Genomic DNA, 26,873 nt, shown 5'->3' with positions numbered 1-26,873 from the left:
ACTCTCCTTCACCCCTCCTCTCCCATTTCACCTATTCCAGAGACAGTGCTGCAGAAAGCCTTAATACTCTGATTCTTTGTGGTTATTTTATGGTTGGAATGAGTGATGTTTTAGTGTCTCAATTAATTGTTTAGTTAGACTTCTTAAAAGTGTCATCTCTCCTTATATCATAAAGCATTATAATTTCACCCCATGTGTAAAAGGAGGACATTCAAACTTGTTTTTTCACCCATCTTACAAAAATGAGCAATTTAGATTAATTATTAGTCCCTTTCTGAACAAGTTTAGAGAAAGGACTGATATAAGCAATACTTGTTAACTGTTGTTCACGTTTTCTGCTATTGTGACTTAGCAATTTTACAAAGATCAAGATTATGTTTATGTGGGCATAGTCTATCTAATATATGTCTATAATATATAATACATAGCTATAATATATAATATATAGCTATAAAATAATCATATGTCTAATCATTTGTCTACAGGGTAAACAGTTTTGCATTCCCAGTTTTAACACCAAGAGTTGTGTTCTGTTCACATAATCAAAACTGTTCTCACTATAGAAAACTGCAAATTGTTCAAAGTACCCATGAGCTCTTCTAGGGAAATAATGCTTTCAGATAAACCTAATCTTTCTCCAAATTACTTAACATAACTTTACCCCTATCTGCAAAACTGGGACCTGTCTTAGGGACATGTTTAGCCTTTGCTGAAAATCATTGGTCAGGTAGTTTGGAATCTCATCAGAGAATTAAGAGGACCAAATTCATAGTTCCATGAGCCTTTTTCTTCTTACTCACAGAAATAGCTAAGCCTCAGAGAGCCATCTCAAGATGCCTACAGCTGGGGAGGGTAATACAGGGACATATTACACCTTGCTAAAGTGGTTTTGGGCTGTATCTGAACATTTGAATCCCAGCTTCTAAATGGTAACTACGAAAAGCTCTGATATCATTGGATTATGATTAAGAATAAGATTTTTAGGCCAGGCATGGTAGCTCATGCCTGTAATCCCAGCACTTTGGGAGGCCGAGGTGGGCAGATGGTTTGAGCCCAGGAGTTTGAGACCAGCCAGAGCAACATGGCAAAGCCCTGTCTCCACCAATAAAAATAAACATAAAGTTAGTCAGGCGTGGTGGTGTGTCCCTGAAGTCCCAGCTTCTTGGGAGGCTGAAGCAGGAGGATCAATTAAGCCCAGAAGGTTGAGGCTGCAGTGAGCCATGATTGTGCCAGCTGGGGTGACAGAAAGCAATCCTGTCTCAAGAAAGGCAAAAAAAAAAAAAAAAGAAAAGAAAAGAAAAAAAAGAGTATAAGATTTCACAGTGACTGGGAAAGTAGACCAGCATCAGTGGGCTCACAAAATGAAGCTATTCACTTATAGAAGACTGAAGTAATGGTGTTTTGAACTATCGACCATGTAAAAATATACTCAAAGAGAAGTAGAAGCTTAGATGAAAATAGTGGGAGGCTCATATAAGCTTTTACATTTGTAATAGTCTTATTAATATTTTAGATTAATAATTTTTCATGAACCTGTGAGAATCTTATTAAAGGAATAAATATATAGTGTAATTAATTACATATAAATACTTCTATTACTGTAGTTATAGAGCTATAATTATAATTAATGTCCCCATACATCCCAGTTTACCTGAAACAGTACAGGTATAATTATTAGGTTAGTGAAAAAGTAATTGTGTTTTTTGCCATTACTTTTGAATCACCCTATATTTGGGCAATACATGCTATGACTCTTGTACTTAAAACGTAGTTCCAGAATTCAGTCTTTCACTTATTAAGCACTGACTGTGTACTAGACACAGTGCTGAGTGCTGGGGATGCAAAGACACAGAGGTCACATTTCTGCCCCTGAGGGCTCACATTTTTATGGAGGAGAGATATGAAAAGAGAGAAAATAATACACAGTGTGGCATTATTAAAAAGTATTTTAACAGAGTAGAGAATGAGATTGTTAGAGGAACCCGGCCATTTGTTCTCCCTTGAGGTGTTACAGAGGAGGTTGGAGGGGAGCTTGGGATAAGTTGACACTCCTAAGTTTGCAACCTTTTACCCTGCTGATTATCAGGAGATAATTCCAGCCAGAAAAGTGAAGTGCCCGAGGTCCTAAGGCATGAGATGGAAATGAGTACAGTGCAGAGCACCACCAGGAACAGCCTAGAAACGAGTAAAGCCTGGGAGCAGCAAGGTACCAATCCTACCTTGACGCGAATAGAGTCAGGATGCTTCGGGTTTTTGTTTTGTTTTGTTTTTCCTGCCCCCTCTGAAGTTTCACTCATGTGTCAATGTCCCCAGAGATACTACACATTGGACTTGTTGTCAGTTTCTTTTGTCTGTTTTGTTTGCCTTTTTTCAGCCAATCTAACAATAACCCCGGACCCAATTTCTGTTTCTGAGGGACAAAACTTTTCTATAAAATGCATCAGTGATGTCAGTAACTATGATGAGGTTTATTGGAACACTTCTGCTGGAATTAAAATACACCAAAGGTTTTATACCACGAGGAGGTATCCCAACGGAGCAGAATCAGTACTGACAGTCAAGACCTCTACCAGGGAGTGGAATGGTGAGTGAAGGGCCGGACACCATACTGTACTCCCTGGGTCCTTGAAAACATGCAATAATAGTTACCATCCATGTAGGGTCTGCTCTGAGACATGCCTATGCCAGCCACTTTAAATTCAATATGTCCTCACACTTAATGCAACAGTCCTTTGAGGGAAGAGGCCATTATTTCCATATTTACAGATGAAGTAACTATGCTTAAATAACTTAAGTTGTGGCTGGGCACGGTGGCTTATGCCTGTAATCTCAGCCCTTTGGGAAACTGAGGTGGGCGGATCACAAGGTCAAGAGATCTAGACCATCTTGGCCAACATGGTGAAACCCCGTCTTTACTAAAAATACAAAACTTAGCTGGGCGTGGTGGCGAGCACCTGTAGTACCAGCTACTTGGGAAGCTGAGGCAAGAGAATCGCTTGAACCCTCAAGGCGCAGGTTGCAGCCTGGTGCCTGGCGACAAAACAAAACTCTGTCTCAAAAAAAAAACAAAAAAACCCCCCAAAAACTTAAGTTGTAGAGCCAGGAATGGACTTGTGTCTCTAATTCCAGACCCTGTGCTCTTGCCATTAAGTTATGTGGATTGTTTTGAAAAGTACTTTCACTAGACACTTGGGAGTGTTTCATCTAACCATGCTTTAGAACAGCTAGGTAAAGATTTTATAAGCCTGGTTCCAAAAAAAGAAACACCTTTCAGTTTCCTGTTTACCTCTATCCATTGTTTGTACTGTGAGGAAATGCAAATCTCTGAAAGCAAAACGAACTTGGTAGACAGAACTGCTACAATAGTAGCTCATATTTATTGAGCCCTTAACTATGTGATAGGCACTATGCAAAGTATTTAAATGTATTAATTGATGTAAAACAATAAGCCTAGAGGATACTGTTATCATTAGCCCCATTTTACAGATGAGGAAACCGAGACTCAGTAAATTACCCAAGGTTATATTTTTTCAAATGTAACAATGGCAGAGCCAGGGTTCAAACTTAGATTGACTGGCTCCAGCGGCCAACTCTTAGCCACTCCACTCTGAAGCCTTTCATTAACTATGAGGTTAATAAGCCTAGATTCCATGAGTTCCATGTCGTCTTTATATTTTTAACTAGGGCCTAGGAAACATTGTAGAAATATCTAGTTATTATTTGGGTTGTACTTGGTAGTATACGTTTAGGAAGTGGAAGTTTTTTTCTTCCAGGCTGACCTCAATCCTGCTCTGTCCAATTACTCTTTCCTACTGCACGTCAATAACCTAGAAAGAATTTTAGCTTTTCCAGTCACATTAATCTGTTAAACAGTCCCATAATCAGTTGTTGATAAAACATATTATCATCTAAATTTACTACACTGTTGTTTTATATTCAATTTAAATTCCCTCTTCCCCCCAACAGGAATTAAAAGGAGTTTCCTTTCTCCCCTCATTCTACTCATTCGCCTTCTGGCTAGCTGCTGCTTCTGACTTTTCCAGAGCTGGGGCAAAGGGAAGCAATGTAAAGATAATTGAAGGGTCTTACTTAACTGCAGGTGCCACTGTAATCTTGCTGTATGTCTGCACGGCAGCTGCCCAAATGACTTGTCCTCTGGGGACATGATGAACAGGGCCTGTTCACTTAGAGTTAGGAGATGGGGCGTCATAACACCACAGTGTTCCATCAGGTTAACAATTATCTTCAAAAAACCTCCCCACCCCTGCACACGCCAAATTTCCCATTTATTCCTTGGGTTGGTAGAAAAGCCTTGGAGTAGAAATTGAAATTCTTGTTTAAAATCCAATTTTGCCACTAACAGGCTGTTTGACCTTGAATAAGCCACTTAATTTTATTTGAAAGTAAGTGCATATTTACGTGGTCATAGGTTAGTCCTTCTAATACATGGAGAACCCAGGAGAGGAGTCAATCAAGCATTTTTTCCTCTAGTGTCCAGGAAGGTGTGGTATTCCTTTACTAAAGCTTGAGAGGGAAAATTAAACCTCTCCTTAACCTTCCCAGAAAATGCCTTTGAAGGGCAGTTATTTCATTCCATCTCATTTTTGCTGTCTTCTACTCAGGAACCTATCACTGCATATTTAGATATGAGAATTCATACAGTATTGCAACCAAAGACGTCACTGTTCACCCGCTGCCTCTAGAGCTGAACATCATGGTTGATCCTTTGGAAGCTACTGTTTCATGCCGTGGTTCCCATCACATCAAATGCTGCATTGAGGAGGACGGAGACTACAAAGTTACCTTCCAAATAGGTTCCTTGTCCCTTCCTGCTGGTAAGATGCTCACTGCTGAATTGTTAGGGTGTATTATTTCACATATGTGGAGTCTAGAAATTTACTCTTAAAATAGGGATCAAGAGACATAGGACTGTATCAGAATGAACAGAATAGAATCCCATGAGTCTATGTAACCTTCTATTTTGCTATGTGGCTGATGGTTCATTGGTTTGTGGCAAAATCTTGGGAGTTTGCAATGGTGGAGTGAGTCCCTTTTTTGTTTGTTTTTAATTGGGAGAAGTTGAAGAAACTATTGACATACCTTCTAAGGAATATGGCGGACTAGATATTCTGACAGTCCTTTCTTCCATGCTATAAAGTTGCGTGCCACAAAAGCACCACGAAAATCCTTTTAAATGCATAATTGAGCATGTAAGAAGGTATGAGAAATAACCAAGTGCCAAAAAAGTAGAGGAAAATAAAATAGAAATGATGCTTTAATACTGGAGCTTCCCTGTGGGCATTTGCCAATAGCAGAAACCCAGAACCTTGGGTTTTAAGGCTCCTTTGGGCATAAAAGTAAAAACTGTGCTCCCCAAACAGTACCTGGGGCACTCCCATCCCATTGACACAATGTTAAGACCTTCAAAAAGTGACATGTTCAGTAAAATACTAAGCTAAGAAAACAAACTTCATCTGCCAGAGTTGAGGCCTTGGCCTCATCTCTGGGTGGACAAAACGTTTCCCCCAAGAATTATAATTGTCCTCCATCACCCAGGTTTGGTCTTTGAATTTATATTTCCTATGTGGTTCAGGAGCTCCAATCTAAGTTTAAAGTTGTCCATTGGTAGCACGCTATGTCAACCAGCAAAAAAAAGAAAAAAAAAAATCAAAGTCTCTCTGGTAGATGGTACCATAATCCAGATCCCTAGGGATTCCCAGAGATTAAAGTCAACCAACCTGAGCTCAAAATCCAAAATCTCAAAACACAGACACCTTCATGAGGGATTTACAAGCTCATTTGTTCTTTCAATAACTATTCTGGAGGACTTACTCAATGAGAAACACCATAGTAGGCAATGAAAGGGAGACAATATACTTACTGAATACCAGCGTATACTTACTGGATACTTACTATGTGCTGAATTATATGACTTGTACTATGTTAGGAATTATGGGATATGAGAAGGATGTAAAGAAATGTAGAAAAGAAGTAGGGTACATATTTTAATATTTAGAAGGGTCCATGCCACAAAAGGCAATGCATATAAAATATCCAAAAGGAAGAATACAGACTGAAAAAACAGTGGAAGTTCAGAAAAGTGGGGACTCAGTAAACACTGTAGTCTTTAAAGAAGACTGCATGGTAGAGGGATATAATCAACCTGGATTTTGATGTATGCAACATTTCAATATTCTGTGTCTAACATGCATACATTCCGTGCTTTCTGTGTGCCAAATATTGAGCTGAGCATCAGGAGATGGAAAAATAAATGACAAGGTACTTTCTCTCCAGGACCTTATGGGCTAATAGAGAAGATAAACTTATAAAGAGGTGTCTATAAACCAATATGGTAATGGCAGAATAGGATAAATGCTCAGAGCATGATGAAATTTAGATAGGGAGAGGGATTTCTGGGATGCTGAAAAGGCATCCTGAATGTCAAAAATGTGTGACTTAGAGTCATGAATGGTAGAGGAGAAGTTTTGGCTATCATACATGCAAATGTGGGCTTACATACTTCTAAGAGCCAGAGGCAAAAACCTATTAAAAATGAATATGGCACATTCCTGGGGAAAGTTTAGACAATTTTATTCATATTAGGTCATCTTAACACGATTCGTGCGTTAGAGACTTACGTTGTGACTTAATTCTTTCAATAATTCTATCTTTAGCAAAAGAAGTTAAAGAAAAACAAGTGTGCTACAAACACAATTTCAATGCAAACTCAGTTTCCTGGTGTTCAAAAACTGTTGATGTGTTTTGTCACTTTACCAATGCTGTTAATAATTCAGTCTGGAGCCCATCTATGAAGCTGAATCTGGTACCTGGTAAGAGCGTTTTAAATTACTTTAAGATATTATAGTCAGGAGCAGGGACTTATTTATTCATTCACTCCCTCATTCATCCCCATTCAATAAACATGTGTTAAATATCCTCACTGTGGGAGGCCCTGGGCTCACCACGGGGTATTTAAAAGAACAGAAATAAGCCATGTCCCCTGGTCTCAAGCCTAGGGGAGAAATATATGTGATAAAAAATGTTATTATATGTAATGCTTCAAGAGCTCAATAGAAATGTTGTGAGTGGCTTAGCTCTACTGAAAGCAGGTGGGGAAAATGTGATCAGGAAAGCCTTCCAGGTGAAACGGGACCTCAGCTGAGTCTGGGGGCTAAGGAGTTCACCAGGCAGACAGGAGCCAACAGTGTCTGGGCATGGTTGAGATCCTTTGAGGTTTCAGCAAAGGAAGGGTGTCCACAGTGCACTGTTTTTCTGAGACAGGGCTACATGAAAACAATTGATCTCAAGAGTAGACCACTGCCTTTCCCATCTGTTGCCATCACTGAGTCAATTTTCCATTGCGTAGTGTCTTTGAGGTGAAAGGTCATAATTATGGAATCATTGCTGTGCTAACCCATGCTGGGGAGCTCCCCTAGGCAGCAGAGAGGGATAGATCATCCTAATAGAAGGTCATCTTAAGGGAGAATTTTATGTTAAGGCAAGAGATAAATGATGACCCTGGGCTTCTATCATAAGCAACACCTCATCCTCCTAAATCTTCTCAGCAACGGGACTTGTGATAGACAAAGGATCCATGGCTTTATTACCACTTTTGTTTCAGTTTACTGAATAACTTGTAGTCATTCTCACATGTTGGCAGCTAGCCCCTGGGCACCAAAACAGGAAATAATTTAGAGTCACTGTCTTCTGACCTTGCCACGCACAAGCACAACCCCTCCAGAGTGCAGCAAGGTCGCCTTTTCTTGTCCCCCTCACTCATCTTAGCCAACACATTTTATTCACATATCTTTGTTCTTCTCTTTCTTTATACCAAATACGGTTTCACCTCTTTTTCCCAGTAGAACATTACTTATTTAAGATTTGTATATAGTGGTTGAGATCTTAGTTAATGTTAAAAAAAAATGTTGATGATGGAGGGGTCTCATCAGAATCAGGGTCCGCTGGACATGAGAGATTCTACAGCAAGTGCCATTTTCCTATCCTTGTCAGGTTATGAGAAAAAGGTGACATATAATCACCTTTAAGGGAAACCAGAAGGAACAAATGCTTAAAAATATTGATTAGAATATTCAGGTCATGGGTACCCAGAATTGCTACTACTGATTACGTCTTTGGATAATGGCAGTGATTCTCAATCTTGAAAGCACATTGGAATCACCAGGGAGGTTTAAAAACCTCCTGATGCCTAAATCGCAGCCCTGAAGATTCCCATACACTTATCCTGAACACTGGTGTTTTCAAAAGCTCCCCAGCTGATTTTATTATGACACAGTTGAGAGTCTCCAGATTAAGGTAAAAAACTGTTAGGAAAAGCAAGTTCAGATTACAGAAGTCAGGTTCATGTGGAAAATACTGAGGGGCTTTGGAAAATCAGGGACAAAATTAAGACATTGGGTAGCTCTGAAAAGGTCACTGAAAGCAAAGAAAAAGAGGAATTCAAACATCACAATTCTACCTAGGCCTGACCGTATTTCTACTATTTGTCTCTTCCTTGCAATGATCTCTTTTATTTCAATGTTTCCAACACAGGGGAAAACATCACATGCCAAGATCCCGTATTAGGTGTTGGAGAGCCCGGGAAAGTCACCCAGAAGCTATGCCAGTTCTCGAACATTCCCAGAAGACCTGGCAGTCCTGTTGGCGGGATCATCACTTACAAATGTGTAGGCTCCCAGTGGGAGGAGAAGAGAAACGATTGCATCTCTGCCCCAATAAATAGTCTGCTCCAGCTGGCTAAGGTGATCCTTAAAGCTTCCACTCTGACCTCTTGGTGGGGAGATCTGTCTGACTTACCATATTTCTCAGCACTTACGAAAATGGGTTTGGGGTTGCTTTGTGTTGCTCCAAAACTACTTTTATTTGTGTATTTCCAAAGGAGATGCAACCATAGAGCTTCATGAAATGCCTACACTCAGATATTAAGACAACTAAGTATGTGTTCTTCTCTCAGACCAGCAGGATACCTTAACCTTGACTTCTCAGTACCATGTGTTCAATACCTCTGGGGGCAGCAGTATTATCCTCTGTCTTATTGCTCTCCTTTGAGTAATTTTAATATCAAGAAAATAGCTGCAACCCTTTCAGAAAAAGTAGCAATACAGAAAATAAGATTCATCAATTTCTTTTTAAAAATAGCTGGGCTTGATGCTTTTATAGGTATGAGATTTTCCTTACTACTTGGAAGTAACTTGTACTTCTGAAGAAGCGACCACCTGCCTCTCTTACCTACAATAGAGGTTACCGCTGTGTAACAGGGGTAAAGTTCCTTTCCTTCTCTCAATATAAATAAGTGGTACCTCCACACTTGATTTGTCGTAAGCTAGACTCCTAAAATTCCATGAGTTACATTAAAAAATTCTGGTGATGCAACTAGTGAGGTTATAGCCAATGATGACATCTTCAGACAACCAGGTCCAAATCCTCTCACCACTGGGAGAAGAATTGAAAAAAAATTAGGGTAATACTTATTTATGTTTTGTTTAATTAACTTCTATCTCTCCTCTTGTCTCACACCAAATTTATTAAAATATATATTATGTGTAAAGCATTATTATAGGTGCTGTCAAGGTAAATGGGCCAAATCAGATCTTGGTCTCTGATTTGATAAAGAATATAATCTAACTGGGTAGTTACATACACATTAATTTGGCTAAGATCAATTAAGAAGATCTTCTTGGGGAAAAAAAAAAGCATCTGAGCTAGACCTTGATGGATGAGGCATGAGGGCTATAAATTATCCTAATGAAGAAAGATAGAAATTGTAATCTGAACTTGGTGTGGGACCAAGCCCCAATTTTAGATACATTTTCAATGGAAAAGGATCATGTTGGTTTATCACGCTTCATTTGATTTAACCATTCAGCATATACTTACTGGATACTTACCATGTGCTGAGTTATATGACTCATACTATCTTAGGAATTATGGGATATGAGAAGGATGTAAAGAAATGTAGCACATGCTCCATGTTGTTAAGGAGCTTATAATTTAATTAGAGCAATATTGAAATTAGAACACAAGATGACATTACTGGAGATGCCACAAATGAAAAGTATGTCATATAAAACCAATACTTATGCATTCAGAGGAAGGAACTTTCCTGGGTTGGAGCATTCATCAAATTATTTTCCTAGAAGATAGAATATGAGCTATTCTATGCATATAAATAAGAGTTAGAGTGTTAGAAAGTAGAAGTGTAATCATTATAGGTAGAGTCACCATATAATCTATAATCCAACGGGGGACATATTTTGAGAATATCAGAGGGCACTTTTAATCATTGTACTAAGAGAAAAGGTAGAAACCAGACCTGTCCCTGGAAAATTGGAAGGGACAGTCACTTTAACTATTGGAAGAGTAAGTGATATGAGGAAAACCAAAGAGTGGCAGCTGTGTTTCCATGCTGACTATCCACGTGACCGTTGTACTGACCTTTAAGCTACTTCTCAGGCAATCACATCTAGCTTCTCTTTTTTTGTTCCAGTTAAATACCAGGTTGACATATGTTTGTTCCCCTTCTGTGTGCAATCTTATGTCATATTCTAAAGAGCATGCATGGAATGCTTAAGGGATACATTATCTTATGGGAAGTACTTACGGAAATGGAACAAAAAGGAAACTACAGATGTGAGAGATTTTGCCAGGAATGGATCAGCTGGATTTGATAGCTGAACTGATCTGTAAAAGTTTTTGTTTTGGCTTTTGTTTTACTAGGCTTTGGTCAAGAGCCCCTCTCAGGATGAGAAGCTCCCTACATACCTGAAGAATCTTTCTATTAGCATAGACAAAGTTGAACATGAAATCAGCTCTTCTCCTGGGAGTCTGGGAGCCGTTATTAACATCCTTGATCTGCTCTCAACAGTTCCAACCCAAGTAAATTCAGAAATGATGATGGTGAGTTTGCTTAACCTTTGCAGGAGTTTTGGGTCTTACCTTTTTACACCTCAGAATTTGTGTTCAAGAAACATTAATTCCTCCCCATTGCAGCTTCGCTGTCTTTTCCAGAGCAATGCTCAGGATATTACAGCCACACATTCTGCCAGCTACAGCTTTTAGGATATTAGGAAATGCTTCCCATATTCATTTTGAGACCTTAAGAATATGTCTTAGTGGCCAGGTGCGGTGGCTCACGCGTATAATCCCAGCACTTTGGGATGCCGAGGCGGGTGGATCACGAAGTCAAGAGATCGAGGCCATCCTGGTCAACATGGTGAAACTCTGCCCCTACTGAAAATACAACATTAGCTGGGCATGGTGGCGCACACCTGTAGTTCCAGCTACTCAGCTGCTTGGGAGGCTGAGGCAGGAGAATTGCTTGAACCCAGGAGGTAGAGGTTGCGGTGAGCCAAGATCGCACCATTGCACTCCATCCAGCCTGGGTAACAAGAGCGAAACTCCATCTCAAAAAAAAAAAAAAAAAAAAAAGAAGAAGAATATTTCTTAGTGAATTTCTGCTTTATTTTCTTCATAAAATGGAATGAATTCTTACTTGCTTTCCAGGAAACTAGGAATTAAAGGTTTTCAGAATATACAAGATGAGATTCTCAAAGGTCTAGCACTAAACATGAACTTTAAAGTAATTGTGGGAGGATAGGTTCTGGAAGGATAGAGAATTCTTCCACCAGAGTTCAAATGAAAACACTTTAATGAGGGATACCTACAGAGGTAAAGACAGGGTTAACAAACAAACAAACAAACCAGGGGTGGTGAGGCACTCAGAGACCAGCAACATTTAGAAGACATTATCACCCCCTAGGAAAAAGAGAAAAGAAGGCAAACAGAGCCCAGTGAGAGCTGAAGTCTTGAAGGAGGGACCAGTCTGCAGAAGCGGTAGTCTTGGAAGGCCATAGGTGTAACCAGACATGTGCTGAGGAGAAAGGGGACTGAGCGGAGAGAGCAGTGGGCAGCAGGAAAAACGTATCTCAGTGTCCCTCTCCTCCCACTCTCACATCTCTTGCCAATGTCTCCTACTGGCCAAACTCAACCTAAACCAACTGGAAACAAGCTTAGTAACAGAGTCCAAAGAGGTCATATAAGTGTCCTAGGGCTGGCAACATAAATCACCACAAACTGGGTAGCTTAATGACACATTTTTTCTCTTACAATTGTGGAGGCTAGGACTCTAAAATCAAGGTGTCTGCAGGGAAGCATTGCCTCCAAAGGCTCTAGAGGAAAGTCCTTCCTTGCCTCTTCCAGTTTCCGGTGCCCCAGACATTCTTTGACTTGTGGTTGCATCACTCTAATCTCAGCCTCTGTCTTCACACGACCTTCTTCTCTTCCCCTCTTTTGTTCTCCTCTTCTGTCTCTGCAAGGATACTTGTCATCGGATCTGAGACCCACACCAGTAATTCAGGATGGATCCTTAACTTCATTAGATCTACAAAAACCATTTTTCCAAATAGAGTCACATTCACAGGATTCATGTATTATGTCATTTTGGGGGCCTTCATTTTAACCTGCTCTAGGGGTCACATTTCCAAAGGGTATAACAGGGCAATAAAGGGCAGATAAATTATTTGGACTGAATGAAAAATGACAATCCCATGACTATAGGAGAGAGAATCAAATTGTTCAGCAGAAAAGGAAGATGCCTTTTACCACACTTGTATAGCTCATTCAATGCTCAGGATTTGAAATGGTTTTCTGACACTTCCTCACCATTGCTGGTGAATACCACCCACCAAAAAGCCTTTACAGGCTTGAGATTTTTTTTTTTTTTGAGATGGAGTTTCCCTTTTGTTGCCCCTACTGGAGTGCAATGGCACCATCTTGGCTCACTGCAACCTCCACCTCCCGGGTTCAAGCGATTCTCCTGCCTCAGGCTCCCGAGTAGCTGGGATTACAGGTGGCTGCCTGTAATCCCAGCACTTTGGGAGCCCGAGACAGCCAGGTCACCTGAAGTCAGAAGTTCAAGACCAGCTTGGCCAACTTGGTGAAACCCTGTCTCTACTAAAAATACAGGCTTGAGATTTAAAATAAAATGAGATAAAATAAAATAGTAAATATCCCTGCCACCCTGCTGAATTGGCCTCTGCCAGCCTAATGAATTGGCCTTAGTGAGTGGTGTTTGTAGCGGGTGTGCCTCTCACTGTCACCATTGCTAAATGCTTACTGACATCCTTGCCGTCTTGGGGACCCATCCTCTGCTAAACTTGACCATAAGAAGGTCATAAATCCCCACTGCCTGTGGTGTCTCATTTCTGTCTTCTCTTTTCCTCTTATCTTTATGCAGTCAATTTCTAGGAAGATGTTATTTTTCTCTTTATTATGATAGAAAGAATTTGGTTGGTTTGACCCCAGACCATTTCACTTTCAGCATGTGCTCTCTACGGTTAATGTCATCCTCGGCAAGCCCATCTTGAACACCTGGAAGGTTTTACAACAGCAACGGACCAATCAGAGTTCACAGCTACTGCATTCAGTGGAAAGATTCTCGCAAGCATTATGGTCAGGAGATAGCCCTCCTTTGTCTTTCTCCCAAACTAATGTGCAGATGAGCAGCATGGTAATCAAGTCACCAGAAAACCTAAAAACCTATCAACAGAAATTTGTTTTCTCAGATTCTGACCTCTGGGGCAATGTGGTCATTGACAAGAGCCATCTAGAAAACTTGCAGCCGGATTCATCTGTTGTCACCATGGCTTTCCCAACTCTCCATGCCATCCTTGCCAAGGATTTCCAGGAAAATAACTTTGCAGAGAGCTTAGTGATGACAACCACTGTCAGCCACAATATAACCATGCCATTCAGGATTTCAATGACTTTTAAGAACAGCAGCCCTTCGGGTGGGGAAACAAAATGTGTCTTCTGGAACTTCAGCCTTGCCAACAACACAGGAGGGTGGGACAGCAGTGGATGCTATGCTGAAGAAGGTGATGGGGACAATGTCACCTGCATCTGTGACCACCTAACTTCATTCTCCATCCTCATGTCTGCTGACACCCCAGACCCTAGCTCTCTCCTGGGAATACTACTGGATATTATTTCTTACGTTGGGGTGGGTTTTTCCATCTTGAGCTTGGCGGCCTGTCTAGTTGTGGAAGCTGTGGTGTGGAAATCAGTGACCAAGAACCGGACTTCCTATATGCGCCACACCTGCATAGTAAATATTGCTGCCTCCCTTCTGATTGCCAACACCTGGTTCATCGTGGTTGCTGCCATCCAGGACAATCGCTACATACTATTCAAGACAGCCTGTGTGGCTGCCACCTTCTTCATCCACTTCTTCTATCTCAGCGTCTTCTTCTGGATGCTGACGCTGGGCCTCATGCTATTTTATCGCCTGGTTTTCATTCTGCATGAAACAAGCAGGTCCATTCAGAAAGCCATTGCCTTCTGTCTTGGCTATGGCTGCCCGCTTGCCATCTCGGTCATCACGCTGGCAGCCACCCAGCCCCGGGAAGTCTACACGAGGAAGAATGTCTGTTGGCTCAACTGGGAGGACACCAAGGCCCTGCTGGCTTTCGCCATTCCAGCACTTATCATTGTGGTGGTGAACATAACCATCACTGTTGTGGTCATCACCAAGATCCTGAGGCCTTCCGTTGGAGACAAACCATGCAAGCAGGAGAAGAGCAGCCTGTTTCAGATCAGCAAGAGCATTGGGGTCCTCACGCCACTCTTGGGTCTCACTTGGGGTTTTGGTCTCACCACAGTGTTCCCAGGGACCAACCTTGCATTCCATATCATATTTGCCATCCTCAATGTCTTCCAGGTGAGTTTTACAGTGTGGGACTTTCAGGAAGATTTTATTCCTGTAGAACAAATTAATGATAGAAACACAAACAAGAGTAGGAATGGGGAAGGATTTCAGTCCAGAGGAAGCCTCAGCTCTAAAGAGCAGTAATAATGAGAATTCAGTGAGATGGAAAGGACACATTCTTCTGGTCCTATGGAGCCTCATGCTTCTTATCACCTACATTATAATTTAGTGGCATTTGCCAGCCTCTGCTTAATGTCCTGATTACACTAGTAAAAGGAAAATCTCCATTTGTGTAAGATTATCTTGATGCAGTCTACTATCTCTTAAATGAAAATCCTGTCTTTGAGAGGACAGGAATCACCCCTTTCTTGTTCATCAATATATCCCTAGTGCCAGATAGGGACCTTGATACAGAGTAGGTTCTCAATAATCATTTGAATGAAATAAATCCTATGTACCATGTAGCAGGTTCTCTGGAAACATCAAAAATCAAAGAATGAATGACCTGTGAATGCCGGACAATCTGCTTGATTATACTACAATGAAAAAACATCTTCTTTGCTTTCCTGCAGCACATAACTAATCACAGGGCAGGCCAGTTTGTTAGAAGAACTATAACAGAGGTATAGACAGCAAGCCTTTAAAGTGCAAGGAAGGGAGTGATTAATTCTGTTTTACCCAATGGAGAGGTGGTAAGGATAGAAAAACACCTGCCCAGGGATTGAGGCCACTGCAAGCTTGTGGAGAGGCAGAGGCTGGAGGTGCACTTAAGATATTGCTTTTAGGATGCTTGTGTGAAGAACATATGAACCCTGATTTCTGCTACTGAGTCTGTGCCTCCAAGCTATGAAGTTCATATGTAATAACCTTCATAATATGCCTTATTTGGAAGGAACTAGTTATCCCACCCCATACCCTAAATTCTCATCACAACCATGTGAGGAATATTGAAGACACAAGAGGTATATTAACTGCATAACCAACAGGACTTCCAGTTCTCAACTGAAGGAAAATGGGAAAATAGAAAATATCCTTCTAACATTATAACAGAGTCCCTTGGTGTGGAACATCTCCCTTTGAACAGTATTGTGTACTGAACTCATTCCATAAACTCAGATGGGGAAAGAAACAGTACAAATTTAACACCAGCTTAACAATACTTTCTCTTTTGCTGGTCAATAGACTGTAATTAAAATGCACTTCTTTTTAATCTTTTTTTTCTCAGGGATTATTCATTTTACTCTTTGGATGCCTCTGGGATCTGAAGGTAAGAACAATGGCAGTTTTATGTTTCTAGAAAAGCCTAAAGTGCTTGTGGCATGTTGAAGTTACGATAGCGTCTTTTAAATGATGCAGGTACAGGAAGCTTTGCTGAGTAGGTTTTCATTGTCGAGATGGTCTTCACAGCACTCAAAGGTAAACCCTTTCTCTGCAGAGACTTTTCATTTTATAACCTCCTATATTCCACTAGCCTTCTGAAGTACAGAGTACTAAATGTTTTCTTTGAGATTTTGATCAGTTAGGTTAGATATATTGCACCCTCAAACCTCCCCCTCAACAGTTGTATTTGGCATAGATCATTCCATTGTTTTTGCTTCTCAAGTCGTTCTGCCTATTAAACAGAGCCATGGAGCTGTCATTGAGATGCGACTCCACATATTTAAATAGGGTTTAAAATCATATGTAATATAAACTTAAGGTTGAAATCAAACGTTCAATGAGAAGCAATCTTCTGGGGGATTCAAGGCATTAAAGAAAACAAGTTGAAGAATAATAATGGATAGAATTTTCTATAGTTCATTTTGAAACATAGTAATCACCCTTTGAGATATTTGACAGACTTTCACATATGAGAAAATACTAGAAGCCTAATGAACAATAAAACTTGCTCTGACAGTTATTTTTCTAATACAGATGACAAGATTCCAGTGTTTTAACGTGACCTCTGAGAGTAGCACTAGAGATGCCAGCAGTGACAGCTAGAGGGTGGAAAATTAGTCTTCCTAGAGATAGAAACAACTTTCGTCCCAGAAATTTGCTTTTTGATTGTCCTTTATTTTCTCTCTTCTAGTCAACATCCCTGGGTTCATCCACACCTGTGTTTTCTATGAGTTCTCCAATATCAAGAAGATTTAACAATTTGTTTGGTAAAACAGGTGAGTAGTGACCTCTAGGTTCTCCGTGGTTGCCCAGAACACATTTGCTCAAGTGGGGAGTCTCAACACCCCGACTCTTTCACCCTGCTCATGGCATTTACCTGAAACGTCCTCTTTTGAGGTAGAGGTTAGAGGAACTTACATATTCACAAATCACCAAAAAGTGGGTACAGAGGGCATCTGCCTTCGCTGGGCAACTCATGAAGAATAAGATTTGGAGAATCTAGACAATAATTTGGAGAGCCATCTGTCAAAATATCATCCATGAAAATAAGAACTGTAAATTGCTGGTCTCGTCAAACACGGAGTTCTTTTCAATTTACGTTAAGTAAGAGTAGATAGGTCATGTTACTGGGTTATGGGGCAGCAAAGAATACATTTAGTAAATCTTACTACAGGATCTCACTGTGTAAGTTTGTTTTCTTTTTTGTTCTTTTTCATAAAGTGTGCTTGTGTTACACATCGAAGTGTACAAAACTTCATTATGTAAGGGATCACCCAAGTTAACTATTGGAAATATTTGCAGTTAAATTTCTACCTTGGAGATATGAAACGAAAGTAATGAGTAACTTTAGGCAATGGATCTCAGCTATTCTGGCAAATTGAAACCCCTGTCCCATGCCACCATCCCTCCCCCACAGGAAAATAAGCCCCAGGATTTCTTCTAGCTTTTTGAAGCTGAACAGATCTCACAAATGCAGAGTTGAGAAACGTGTCAATATTCCAGACGAAGGTTTTTCACGTACAAGCAAATTCTGAGAATGCCTATAACTGTTAAAACTCCAGAGGACTTGGGGTTTTTTCTGCTTCAATTTGATGAATTACTCATGAAACTGATAGACCTTCACTTCTGATTATGAAAGTCCCACTTGGGCCTGTTTTGGGTCCCCATAAGCACTGTAACTTTGGTTTATGTTGTCAGCAGCCCCTAAGGTACCCCCAGGCCATGATGGAAACCTTGTTAGTGGTGGCAGTTCAGCAATCTGATGGTAGGGTGGGCACTTCAACCCTTTTCTTGCCCGACACACGCTCTCCACCCAGTCCCCGTGCACAGTCCCCATCTCCCCACAGACACAAGCCTGTGCAGTTGCTCCGAGGCTGCCTTCCTTGCTGCGCTGATTCTCAGCACTTCTGTTGTAATTCCTGACTCCTGCTTCTTTTCTGGCCCTGCCTTTTCTCCCCCTATAATTTTCTCTCTCTTTTTTTTTTTTCTTTACTATCTTTACAAGCCTCCACCTTCAGTAGTGCCTCCAGGTCCCTCCCAAGAGCTTCCCTAAGTCACCACAACCCAAGGGGTCCAGGGAGATTCCCTCATGCAGCTGTTCCCAGGCCATGCATGTGATGGCATGTGAAGGGCTTCCCACCTTGAGATCTTCCTCTCCTCTGTAGAAACCTGGCTGCTGGTGTGACGTGAGGTAGTGACTGCTTGTTGGCTGCCACGCATGCATGAGAACAATAGTTCTGTTAGTTCTCTGGCATTTCTGGGTCTTGGGAGGAGGGCAGGTATGAGTTGGTTTTCAGGCATGGCCAAGCTTACCTGGCGACTGGACCACTTCTTCCCTGGGTCCCTTAGGAGATGTTCACACCCCAAAGTTCATGATGGATTGTCTTCAAGGCTGAGTTGCTGCTCTGTTTTTCAGGAACGTATAATGTTTCCACACCAGAAACAACCAGCTCATCCGTGGAAAACTCATCCAGTGCTTATTCTTTGCTCAACTAAAAACAGGAAAATCCAACCTACGTGACCTCCGGGGGACAGTGGATATGCTTTTAAAAAGAGATTTTTTGCAAAGCAATGGGGAACATGTTCTCTGGGCAGGTTTCCGGGAGCAAATGCAGAAAAGACTTTTTTTTTAATAGAGGAGAGGTGTTTTTTGGTAAGACAGACTAAAAGTAATTGTTATGTTTATGTTTGTTCCCTCCCCCTCCCCCTTGTGTGATACCACATATGTATAGTATTTAAGTGAAACTCAAGACCCCCAAGGCCCAACTTCTCTGTTTATATTGTAATATAGAATTTTAAAGAGACATTTTCACTTTTTACATATTGGGCACAAAGATATGCTTTGATTAAAACAGTAAGTAAAAGGCTAGTACATAGGAAATAGTTCAGTGAATTGTAAGAAGGAAGGAAGGAAGGGAGGGAGAAAGGGACGGAGGGAGGGAGGAAAAGAAGAAGAAAGGAAAAAAGAAGAAAAAGAGAAAGATCAAAATAGGAACAAATAAAGGGAAACAACATTAAGGGCCACATTTTAAGATTTCCGTGTTAATGATCTAGTATAATCACTGAGATAGTACAACACTGATAATTACTTTTTAATGGCTCAAAAATGGAAATGGAAAGTAGTCATGGAGAAGGGATACTTTGGGAAATATCTTCCTGAAGTCTTCTTAGCTAAGAGTAGGGGAAAAAAAGGCTGAAAAATAGGGAGGAAATTCTTTCATCAGAACGACTTCAAGAGGATAATAATATTTATAAGAAATAAATGGAAGGAAATATGATTCTCCTGATGCTAAACACATATTGTATGTTAAGATTTGAACTAAGTAGAATGTATCTGCAGAGGAAGTGTGATAAAGATACGTCATTAGATCCAAGTGCTGATTAAATTTTTATAGTCTATCAAAAAGCTATAAAACACATTTTAGTGTGTTCCACATTTTAAAAGCAAAAAATATATATTTTATACACCTTTCAATTGCCAAATTTGAGACATTTGCACTGAAAACAGACCTTAACTGTCATATATTTCATGGCTTTAAGCAGGTACTTCTCTGTGCATTATAGAATATATTTTAATAATCTTATAACATTGTACATTACTATTGCTGTTGTCACCATCATTGTTACCATGGATAATGGCCCTTGGTGTGTTGTATAGCTCCCTATGTATTCTCTCTTTCTACCTTTAAGTTCCCAGACCAATACACATTAAGAGTTTTGCGTGGTCTAAGTTGTGTTTATTCCAAGCACTTGGAAAGCTTCTGGAAAGAATTTGTACATTTGGCTGTTCTGTGCTCCTAATGACACTTGACTTTGATGAACAAATGGTAGAGTTTCCCAAGGATTTGATCGTGAATTATCCGCATGTGTGATTTTTTTGGTGTGTATGTATTTCATTAAAAAATATAAATATTTATGAAAATTGCATCCTTATTAGAGTTAACCGTGTGCCAGCAATACAGCAACCCTGCATTGCAAATAAAAGCCTGATCCCAAAAGGAGAATGAGACAGAACAGAGATGTGGAAATGTGGAACTACTCAGGATATGTGGGTGGTATGGGCCCAACCATCAGGAAGACGGGGCAAAAGAGGCTGAGATTCAGCAGCCATTTTTTAAATTGAGGTTCAAAGAAATTTTCTTTTAATGTTTTAACCCTTAAAATATCTTCCTTTAATTTTTATTTTTTAAAATTCTACTTAAATTCTACTTCCGTCTCTCTTTTCTTCATGGGGAAGAAGAGGTATGGGGCAGAGGTGGGACAGACAGTTAATGTAAATGAACTCTTTATTTCTACGTATCACAAACGACATAGACATCTACTGTCACATTTGCCTGAGAAGTGTCACATCCCTGTCCCAAATGAATGGTGTGTTACTTAAAGTCCCTAAAAGAAATCATTGTTATGCTTTAAGTGCATGCCAAGGTCTTCAGGAATGATAAACTTTGGGCGGAGCTTGGTACTAAGAAGATGGAGTCAGAGGTTGAGTTGGGGGAAATCCTTTGAATTAGACTTAGAGAAAGAAGGCCTTTGACTGATTTGATTCCTGGAGTGACATCAAGAATTGAGCCAGGCTTGGAGCACAAGGTGAGCAGGGCTATCTTGACATGATCAGTCAAGGAAAGCACACAGTATCGGGAGCAGGATGTGGTTGTCATGTTCAAAAATTCAGTGAGACAAGAAATGCTGAGCTTCCACCCACTGCAGCCGGGATCCCTTGGGGAATCATCATGTTCAACCTGTGAAGGGAACTTCCACCGTAGCAGGAGCCTGTGGGGAGTTGTACAGGATGTGGATCTGGCCTTCTGCTCACATTCATTAACTGGAGCATGTTCCCTTATCCCCAACACACACATGCGCACATATATGCGTGCAGGTGCCTTCACCGTTTCAAGCCACACCACTGCTCCAAATTCCAGAAAAGCTACGAAAGCAAATAACTGGAGAAACATTTGCTGGTTTTCTGCCCACTGTAATACACATTAGCCCAGCCACTACCCTTTCCCAAGAAACTCCTAAAATGAACAGTAGAATTCAAAATTGTAGAAGAGCAGTTCATGAAGCTGAGAATTTTATGAATGTAGGAGCCTCACTCAGCCCTGAGGTTGCCATCTCTCAATCAGCAATTATTGCAAGGCTATTGGCAGCAGACTGAGAATGAAGGCACATTGAGTTGTGCGATCTACTTTGTAAGGCGCCCAGTGCTTCCCTGTGTTCCTGACCTCTCTCAGTGTATTAAGTCCATCCCCTGGGCCTAAACTCTCTTGCATTAGGAGCTTTCCATTAAGTCAGTTTCTTGCAAACAGCTCTGTGCTAATGCATCAAAGGCCGTGAGGTTAGAACACTCACGAATGAGCAGTTAATACAGATGACAGGAATATTCTCTGGGAATATTCTAAGACCAGACTAACATATCTCTTGATCCTCCTCCCCCATTTCTTATTCTTTCCGTAGGGAAACGGTTAAATAAATGTCCATGGGGTTTTCAGGTTGTAGGTTGGTAAGGCCAGAAATTAAGAAAGAATGTGGGAAGTCACAGCCTTTCGTGGTTTGTATAGAGAACTTCAAAGAGGTCCATGTTGGAATGCTTCAGAAAAAAAAAGTTACATGGAGATGAGAACGATTACAGCAATTGGTAAATACTGAAAGGAGGTATGGGTGAGTAATTGAGATGAATGGAGCAGAAACTCATAGTCATTTGAAGACAAAAGGAAATAGAAATGCCAGGTAGGTGGAATGCATTTATTTTATGCCACGTGATGATGAAGTTAAATAAGGTCTCTGCATCCCAAAACTAGTGACCCAGGCCAACAAGAGTCTGACTCTCCAAGTGTCTAAAATGAATGTGGAATTTACAGGGAACATACCTTTTGAATGTGTTTTTAAAAGGGCAATGGAAATAGCGTCTCATCATTTCAAGAGGACAGTAGTTTAGCTTTGATATTAGGTAGTATTGGTTTCTAACATTATGACTTGGGATTTAAAATCACGTCATGCATGCCAGCACACAGCTATGCTTCCTTTCCATACTATAACAATGAAATACCTAATAAGATCTCCTCAGCTGTCTTTGCAGTAATTGTCTGCCTTCTTACAATTTGCTGCTGCCACTGCTCAGGCTTCTCCATGTCACCCAGAATGCAGCTCCATTCACCAAACAGCCAGTGATCCTGTCCATCTTCCAGACATGGGGGAGGCTGGGGACTCACAGGTGAACTCAACTGGCTGGCAGGGCTGATGACTTCCCTCACACCATCTGCACTCCCAAGCTCTGTGCAACGATCCAGCACGTTATAGAAAGTTTAAACAAGGGTCCTTGAAGTAGTGTTTAGAACCAAGTTGTCTGGTAAACAGATGCCTGTTCCAACATTTGTGTGTAGATTGCTTGGAATGTTCATTGACGGCTGAAAACAGAGCCCTCATGTCCTATAGATGAGTATACAGGGTGTGAGGGCTCTGTTTATCCTACAGCACATTCTAGACGGAAACCAAGTTTCCCATTCTTAGTGAATATGGAGTGGACAGAGGAAGAAAAGAGAGGCAATGGGCCAACTCTTGTAGCCTGCTCTGTGCCAGACACCAGTTCTTATCTTCAAATGCCATCTGTGTTAGTGGTGGGCATGGGGGCCTTGGTTGTGGTGCCCTACAATTCAGACACAGCATTCCTGCCTATTCTTAAATGATTTTATACACACCAATTCTTCCCTTTCTACCTGTAAACTTTGCAGTGAAGTTGAAAGGCTACTGGTGTCCATGACAGGTCCGTCTGCACACATGGGGCATGGTTAGGAGATACATAGCCTGTTCCCACCCCAGGGACTTAGTCTCTCATGCAGAGCCAAGTGAAGGATGCCAATGACTATTAAAGTCTAAACGGAACAAACCCAGGAGCCTGATAAAACAAACAAACAAACAACAACAATAAAAACGTGGCTTTATTCTCAGCATGAAAGACAAGAGGACCCGATTGGGCAAGTGGTGGGCAGATTGGTGTCACGGCTCGGCTCACTTCCGATGACTTTAAACAACGAAACCCAGGAATGACTTTGGGCCCTGCCTTTTTCGGATTTTGATTGGTGCCATCCTGGGTTTTCCAACCTGCCAGCCAGCCTGCACCCCAGCAGTTGTGGGAAGAGGAATTTGACTTTGATTAACCGAGAAAAACTGTGCACGCATTCTCTGTTTTTTTTCTGGAACTGTGAGTGTTTTCCCATGCCCCAGGGGCTCCCTCACAGGTGTCCTATCCCAAGCAGTCCCAACAGGAATCTCCAGCTGGGCTGGAGTGACAGCTGGCCTCAGGCACCGCGGCTCCTCAACCATCGCCGGCGTTTCCCGAGGCTCGCGCGCCCCCTGGTGGGCATGAGAGGAGGCGTCCCTCGTTCGTCCGACATCAGGAAGCGCGTGGGAGGCCGCGTTTGTCACGCGGGGGGCGCGCCCAGTGGGCTACATCCAGGAAGTTAATTTGCGTCATATGGACAGAGCGAAGGTCAAGGCATAGCAGAAAACAGAAACCAAAAATGAAAAAAATGTCTTTCAGTCCCTTCTCCTAACACTTTGATATTATTATCCTTGCTGGGGAAAGGGTAGTCAGAAAGCCACGTGGGTCTGTGGCGGGAGGGAACATCCCAGTCACATAGTTTCGGTGTGTGAAAGGCAGAGGAAATTTCGGGCCCCCGATTCACTAGCAAAGAGGAAAAAAGTATGGAAGCTGAGTCATGCAAGAAACGGCCTTTCCTTCTGTCGCTAAGCAAATAGCTAACAGATGAAAGGCTAGATATCTCCACAGCTAGCCACACTAGGTTCACCTTCTTTTATGTAAGGTGCCGATTTACTGAGATGAATACATCACTGACTATTCCCCTACCTGCTCCTTTTCTCTTGCAATGCATGGAATCAGCAATGTGACCACATCCTCCCTCTTTACCCCCAGCCCACTCTTTCCATTTAAATGTTGAAGCCCTCAAAGTCATCTTTGCCGAAGGACACAGAGCACAGATTGTCTCTGTGATTCTGTGTTCCTTTCTTCCAGGCATGTTCTTAATCTTGGCAAAATAAACTTCTAAGTTGAGCGGGACCTGTCTCAGAGACTGTTTGCCTTACAAGTGTGCATAGCACATCTGCAGGCAGACATACATTTCTAAGGCATACTTGCTGGGATAGCTCCTTCCACCCTGTGTCCCAGCTCACTGACCGAATCTCATTTATGGCACTGACAGCAAAGCTGAAAGCCTCACAAGTGATCTGGCTCACCCATTCCAGATAGGCTGCTGGAAGGTCGTTTTAGGAGGAAAAATGGGTGCCTTCCATGTTTCACAGGAAACTACTACTTTCTTCATCAAGGCAAAGGATTAAATTTTGCCTTGCAGTCCTGCAAAAGGATTAACTTAGGTGGTTCTATTCCGTTTCCTAGTTCATCCATTGAAAGCTACTGCTGGCCTGGATTTTCATTTTCAATCCATGAAGAATCTGCAGATGAATCTGCAGCTATCTCAGGGCTGTATGACTGTCCAGCCAGTGGCTGAGGCTGGATGGTAAGTTCCTAGCCTAGCCTCTGAGCACACATTGCCAATGTATGATCCAAGAAGACCCAGGAGAAGTAAACAGGGCCAACTGCGGGCCAGGCTGGTCCTTGGAGTAGAGAGACAAGCTGAACTGGCCTTTACTAATGAGGCAGACAGCTTTCCAGTTTGGGGGGATGTTACATGCCTTGGCCTGCTGCTCCTATCCCTTTGGAATAGCTCTCACACCTTTATGTTGAACATTCCTTTTACGAAAACAAATCTCAAGGACAGGTAAGGTTAACAAGGTTAATCTCAGGTTAATCTCAAAGACAGAAAAGGTATGCAAATATATCTCTGGGTGAGAAACACAGTAACTTCAATTTACCCTGCAATGAAAATGGCTGGTAACTAGGTAACTATGTTAACCAACATTTTTTTGAGCTCTTGCTGTGTACCTGGTGCTGTTCTAAGATTTTTATGCATATAACCTCATTTAAACTCCAGCAAACCAAAGCTGACTAAATATTCTTTTTGTCTGCATTTTTCAGAGGAAAAAACTAAGCACAGAGAGGTAAATAACTTGTCCACAGTCACACAGCTGAGGACCAGTAGAACCAGGTTTTGAATGCAGTGTTTGATCTAGAACATGGACTTGTATCTACCTCCTTATATTGCTTCTCTATGCAACCTGATGCCAGTTACTTTCTTAAAAGTAGGCCTCCATAGCAGGAAGAGCTTCAAATGTACAAAATGAGAGGGAAAACAATGGTAACAGAGAGGGTGGAGGAGTTGGGGCTTCTCCAAGCTTCATCTCACTTTATAATTCTAACTTGGGGCAGCCCAAGACATAATGACCAATGTTCTGGGCAAACTTCAGAATCCACCTACTTCCCTTTTAAGTCTCTGATGAAGCATCAAAGAATTCCTGCTGTGCTGCTTTATTGAAAGTAGATCTCAACTTAGCTATTTAGTGGACTCCCCAGCTTGAGTCTTCATTCAAGTGAGTTTCCTGCAAGCTTTCAATCACCAGTGTTGTTGTTTTTATTGTTGTCTCAGATCTATCAAGAATTCTCAGAGTGTTGGATGGCATTCAGACACGTAGGAAGATCCCAGAAATGAAGAGTGATTCTGAGGCTATGTTCAAACATACCAAGTGCAGAATTGAGACATTTGACCAAATAAATTTAGCCAAGTCATGATTTTCCTTATGATATGCAGACTGACACAGCAGCTCATTTGCTACTTGAATGCTTTGCATTCTTTGCTTCATTGTGCATGGTTAGTGTGTTGGACATTGATTGACAGCCAGTTTGGCAAATACAGTATGGTGGTTAAGAGCATGTGTCCTAGAGCCAAACTGTGTGCTTTTCAATTGTAGGTCCACCACTTCTTAGTTTGACCTTTAGTAAAATAACTCTTTCTGCCTCAATTTCCACTATGTGAAAGAAGATAATTATTCCACAGGCTTCATGGGTTATTATAAAATTCTTATAAAGCCTACAGATCATATCCGGCATGGAATTATTGCTGAATAAAGTTAGCCTTTATAATTTTGTATCATACTGTGTAGGCATAAAAATTACAACAGATATGTATCATATACACACATATACATCATGCATCATGACTTAGCCAAATTTATTAGGGCAAATGTCTCAGTTCTCCATTTGATATGTTTAAACACAGCCTCAGAATCACACTTAATTTTGGAGAAGTCATATTTTCTTCCTGTGTGCCTAAATCATATTCAACACTCAGAATTTTGATGGATCTTGAGAGAAATCAGATTTAGACACCAGCTGTACTCAGAATCAAACTACATATGCCTTTTACATTGTCACATTTAATTCATGGTTAAGAGCTTTTGAGAGTAATGTCAACGGTACGTGACACCCTAAATCATAACTTTACCAAGGTTAGATTTTAAATCATGCTTATTATGAGGCCAGAATGGGTGAAAAATTCACGTAACAAGTGTGTGAGTCTGATTAACTTCCCCATGTCTGCATTTCAAATCAGTTTTGGTAATCTTACATATTACATAATTTTATTTAATCCTCAGACGAATTTCATTATCTATTTTCTTTACAGATGAGCCAATTACAAGCCATAGCAGTGGTGTTAATTAAGGCTCTCTCAATTACAGGTAACAGAACCATACTCAAACTAGTTTAAGCAAAAATGGGCACTTACCATATAACTGGGAAAGATACTAGATTGGTGCAGTTGGATTCGGGTGCTCGAACAGTGTTCTCAGAGTCCTGGCTCTG

General features: G+C 41.1%; 1 protein-coding gene across 7 annotated transcripts in view; it reads left to right on the top strand.

The window, feature by feature from the left end:
- The window catches only part of ADGRF5 (adhesion G protein-coupled receptor F5), a 100,197-nt gene extending 80,086 nt beyond the window's left edge, over nucleotides 1-20,111 (top strand). For 2 of the 7 annotated variants that reach the window (XM_017505153.2, XM_017505152.2), the window contains exons 12-22: nucleotides 2,087-2,206; nucleotides 2,375-2,584; nucleotides 4,623-4,835; nucleotides 6,675-6,830; nucleotides 8,551-8,759; nucleotides 10,735-10,914; nucleotides 13,337-14,734; nucleotides 15,948-15,989; nucleotides 16,079-16,138; nucleotides 16,794-16,878; nucleotides 18,519-20,111. In XM_017505153.2, coding sequence (XP_017360642.1) covers nucleotides 2,087-2,206; nucleotides 2,375-2,584; nucleotides 4,623-4,835; nucleotides 6,675-6,830; nucleotides 8,551-8,759; nucleotides 10,735-10,914; nucleotides 13,337-14,734; nucleotides 15,948-15,989; nucleotides 16,079-16,138; nucleotides 16,794-16,878; nucleotides 18,519-18,598 — 2,753 coding nt within the window. In that variant the 3' untranslated portion in view covers nucleotides 18,599-20,111. Of the gene's footprint in view, nucleotides 1-2,086; nucleotides 2,207-2,374; nucleotides 2,585-4,622; nucleotides 4,836-6,674; nucleotides 6,831-8,550; nucleotides 8,760-10,734; nucleotides 10,915-13,336; nucleotides 14,735-15,947; nucleotides 15,990-16,078; nucleotides 16,139-16,793; nucleotides 16,879-17,800; nucleotides 17,868-18,518 lie in introns of all 7 variants that reach the window. The other 5 variants (XM_017505157.2, XM_017505156.2, XM_017505154.2 and 2 more) reach the window with 4 other exon arrangements.
- The last annotated feature ends 6,762 nt before the right edge of the window (nucleotides 20,112-26,873 follow it).

Source organism: Cebus imitator, unplaced genomic scaffold, assembly GCF_001604975.1.
Source record: "Cebus imitator isolate Cc_AM_T3 unplaced genomic scaffold, Cebus_imitator-1.0 Scaffold334, whole genome shotgun sequence".
Lineage (NCBI taxonomy): Eukaryota > Metazoa > Chordata > Mammalia > Primates > Cebidae > Cebus > Cebus imitator.
The sequence above is the reverse complement of the archived record's forward strand: the minus strand, read 5'-3'. Positions and strand labels throughout refer to the sequence as shown.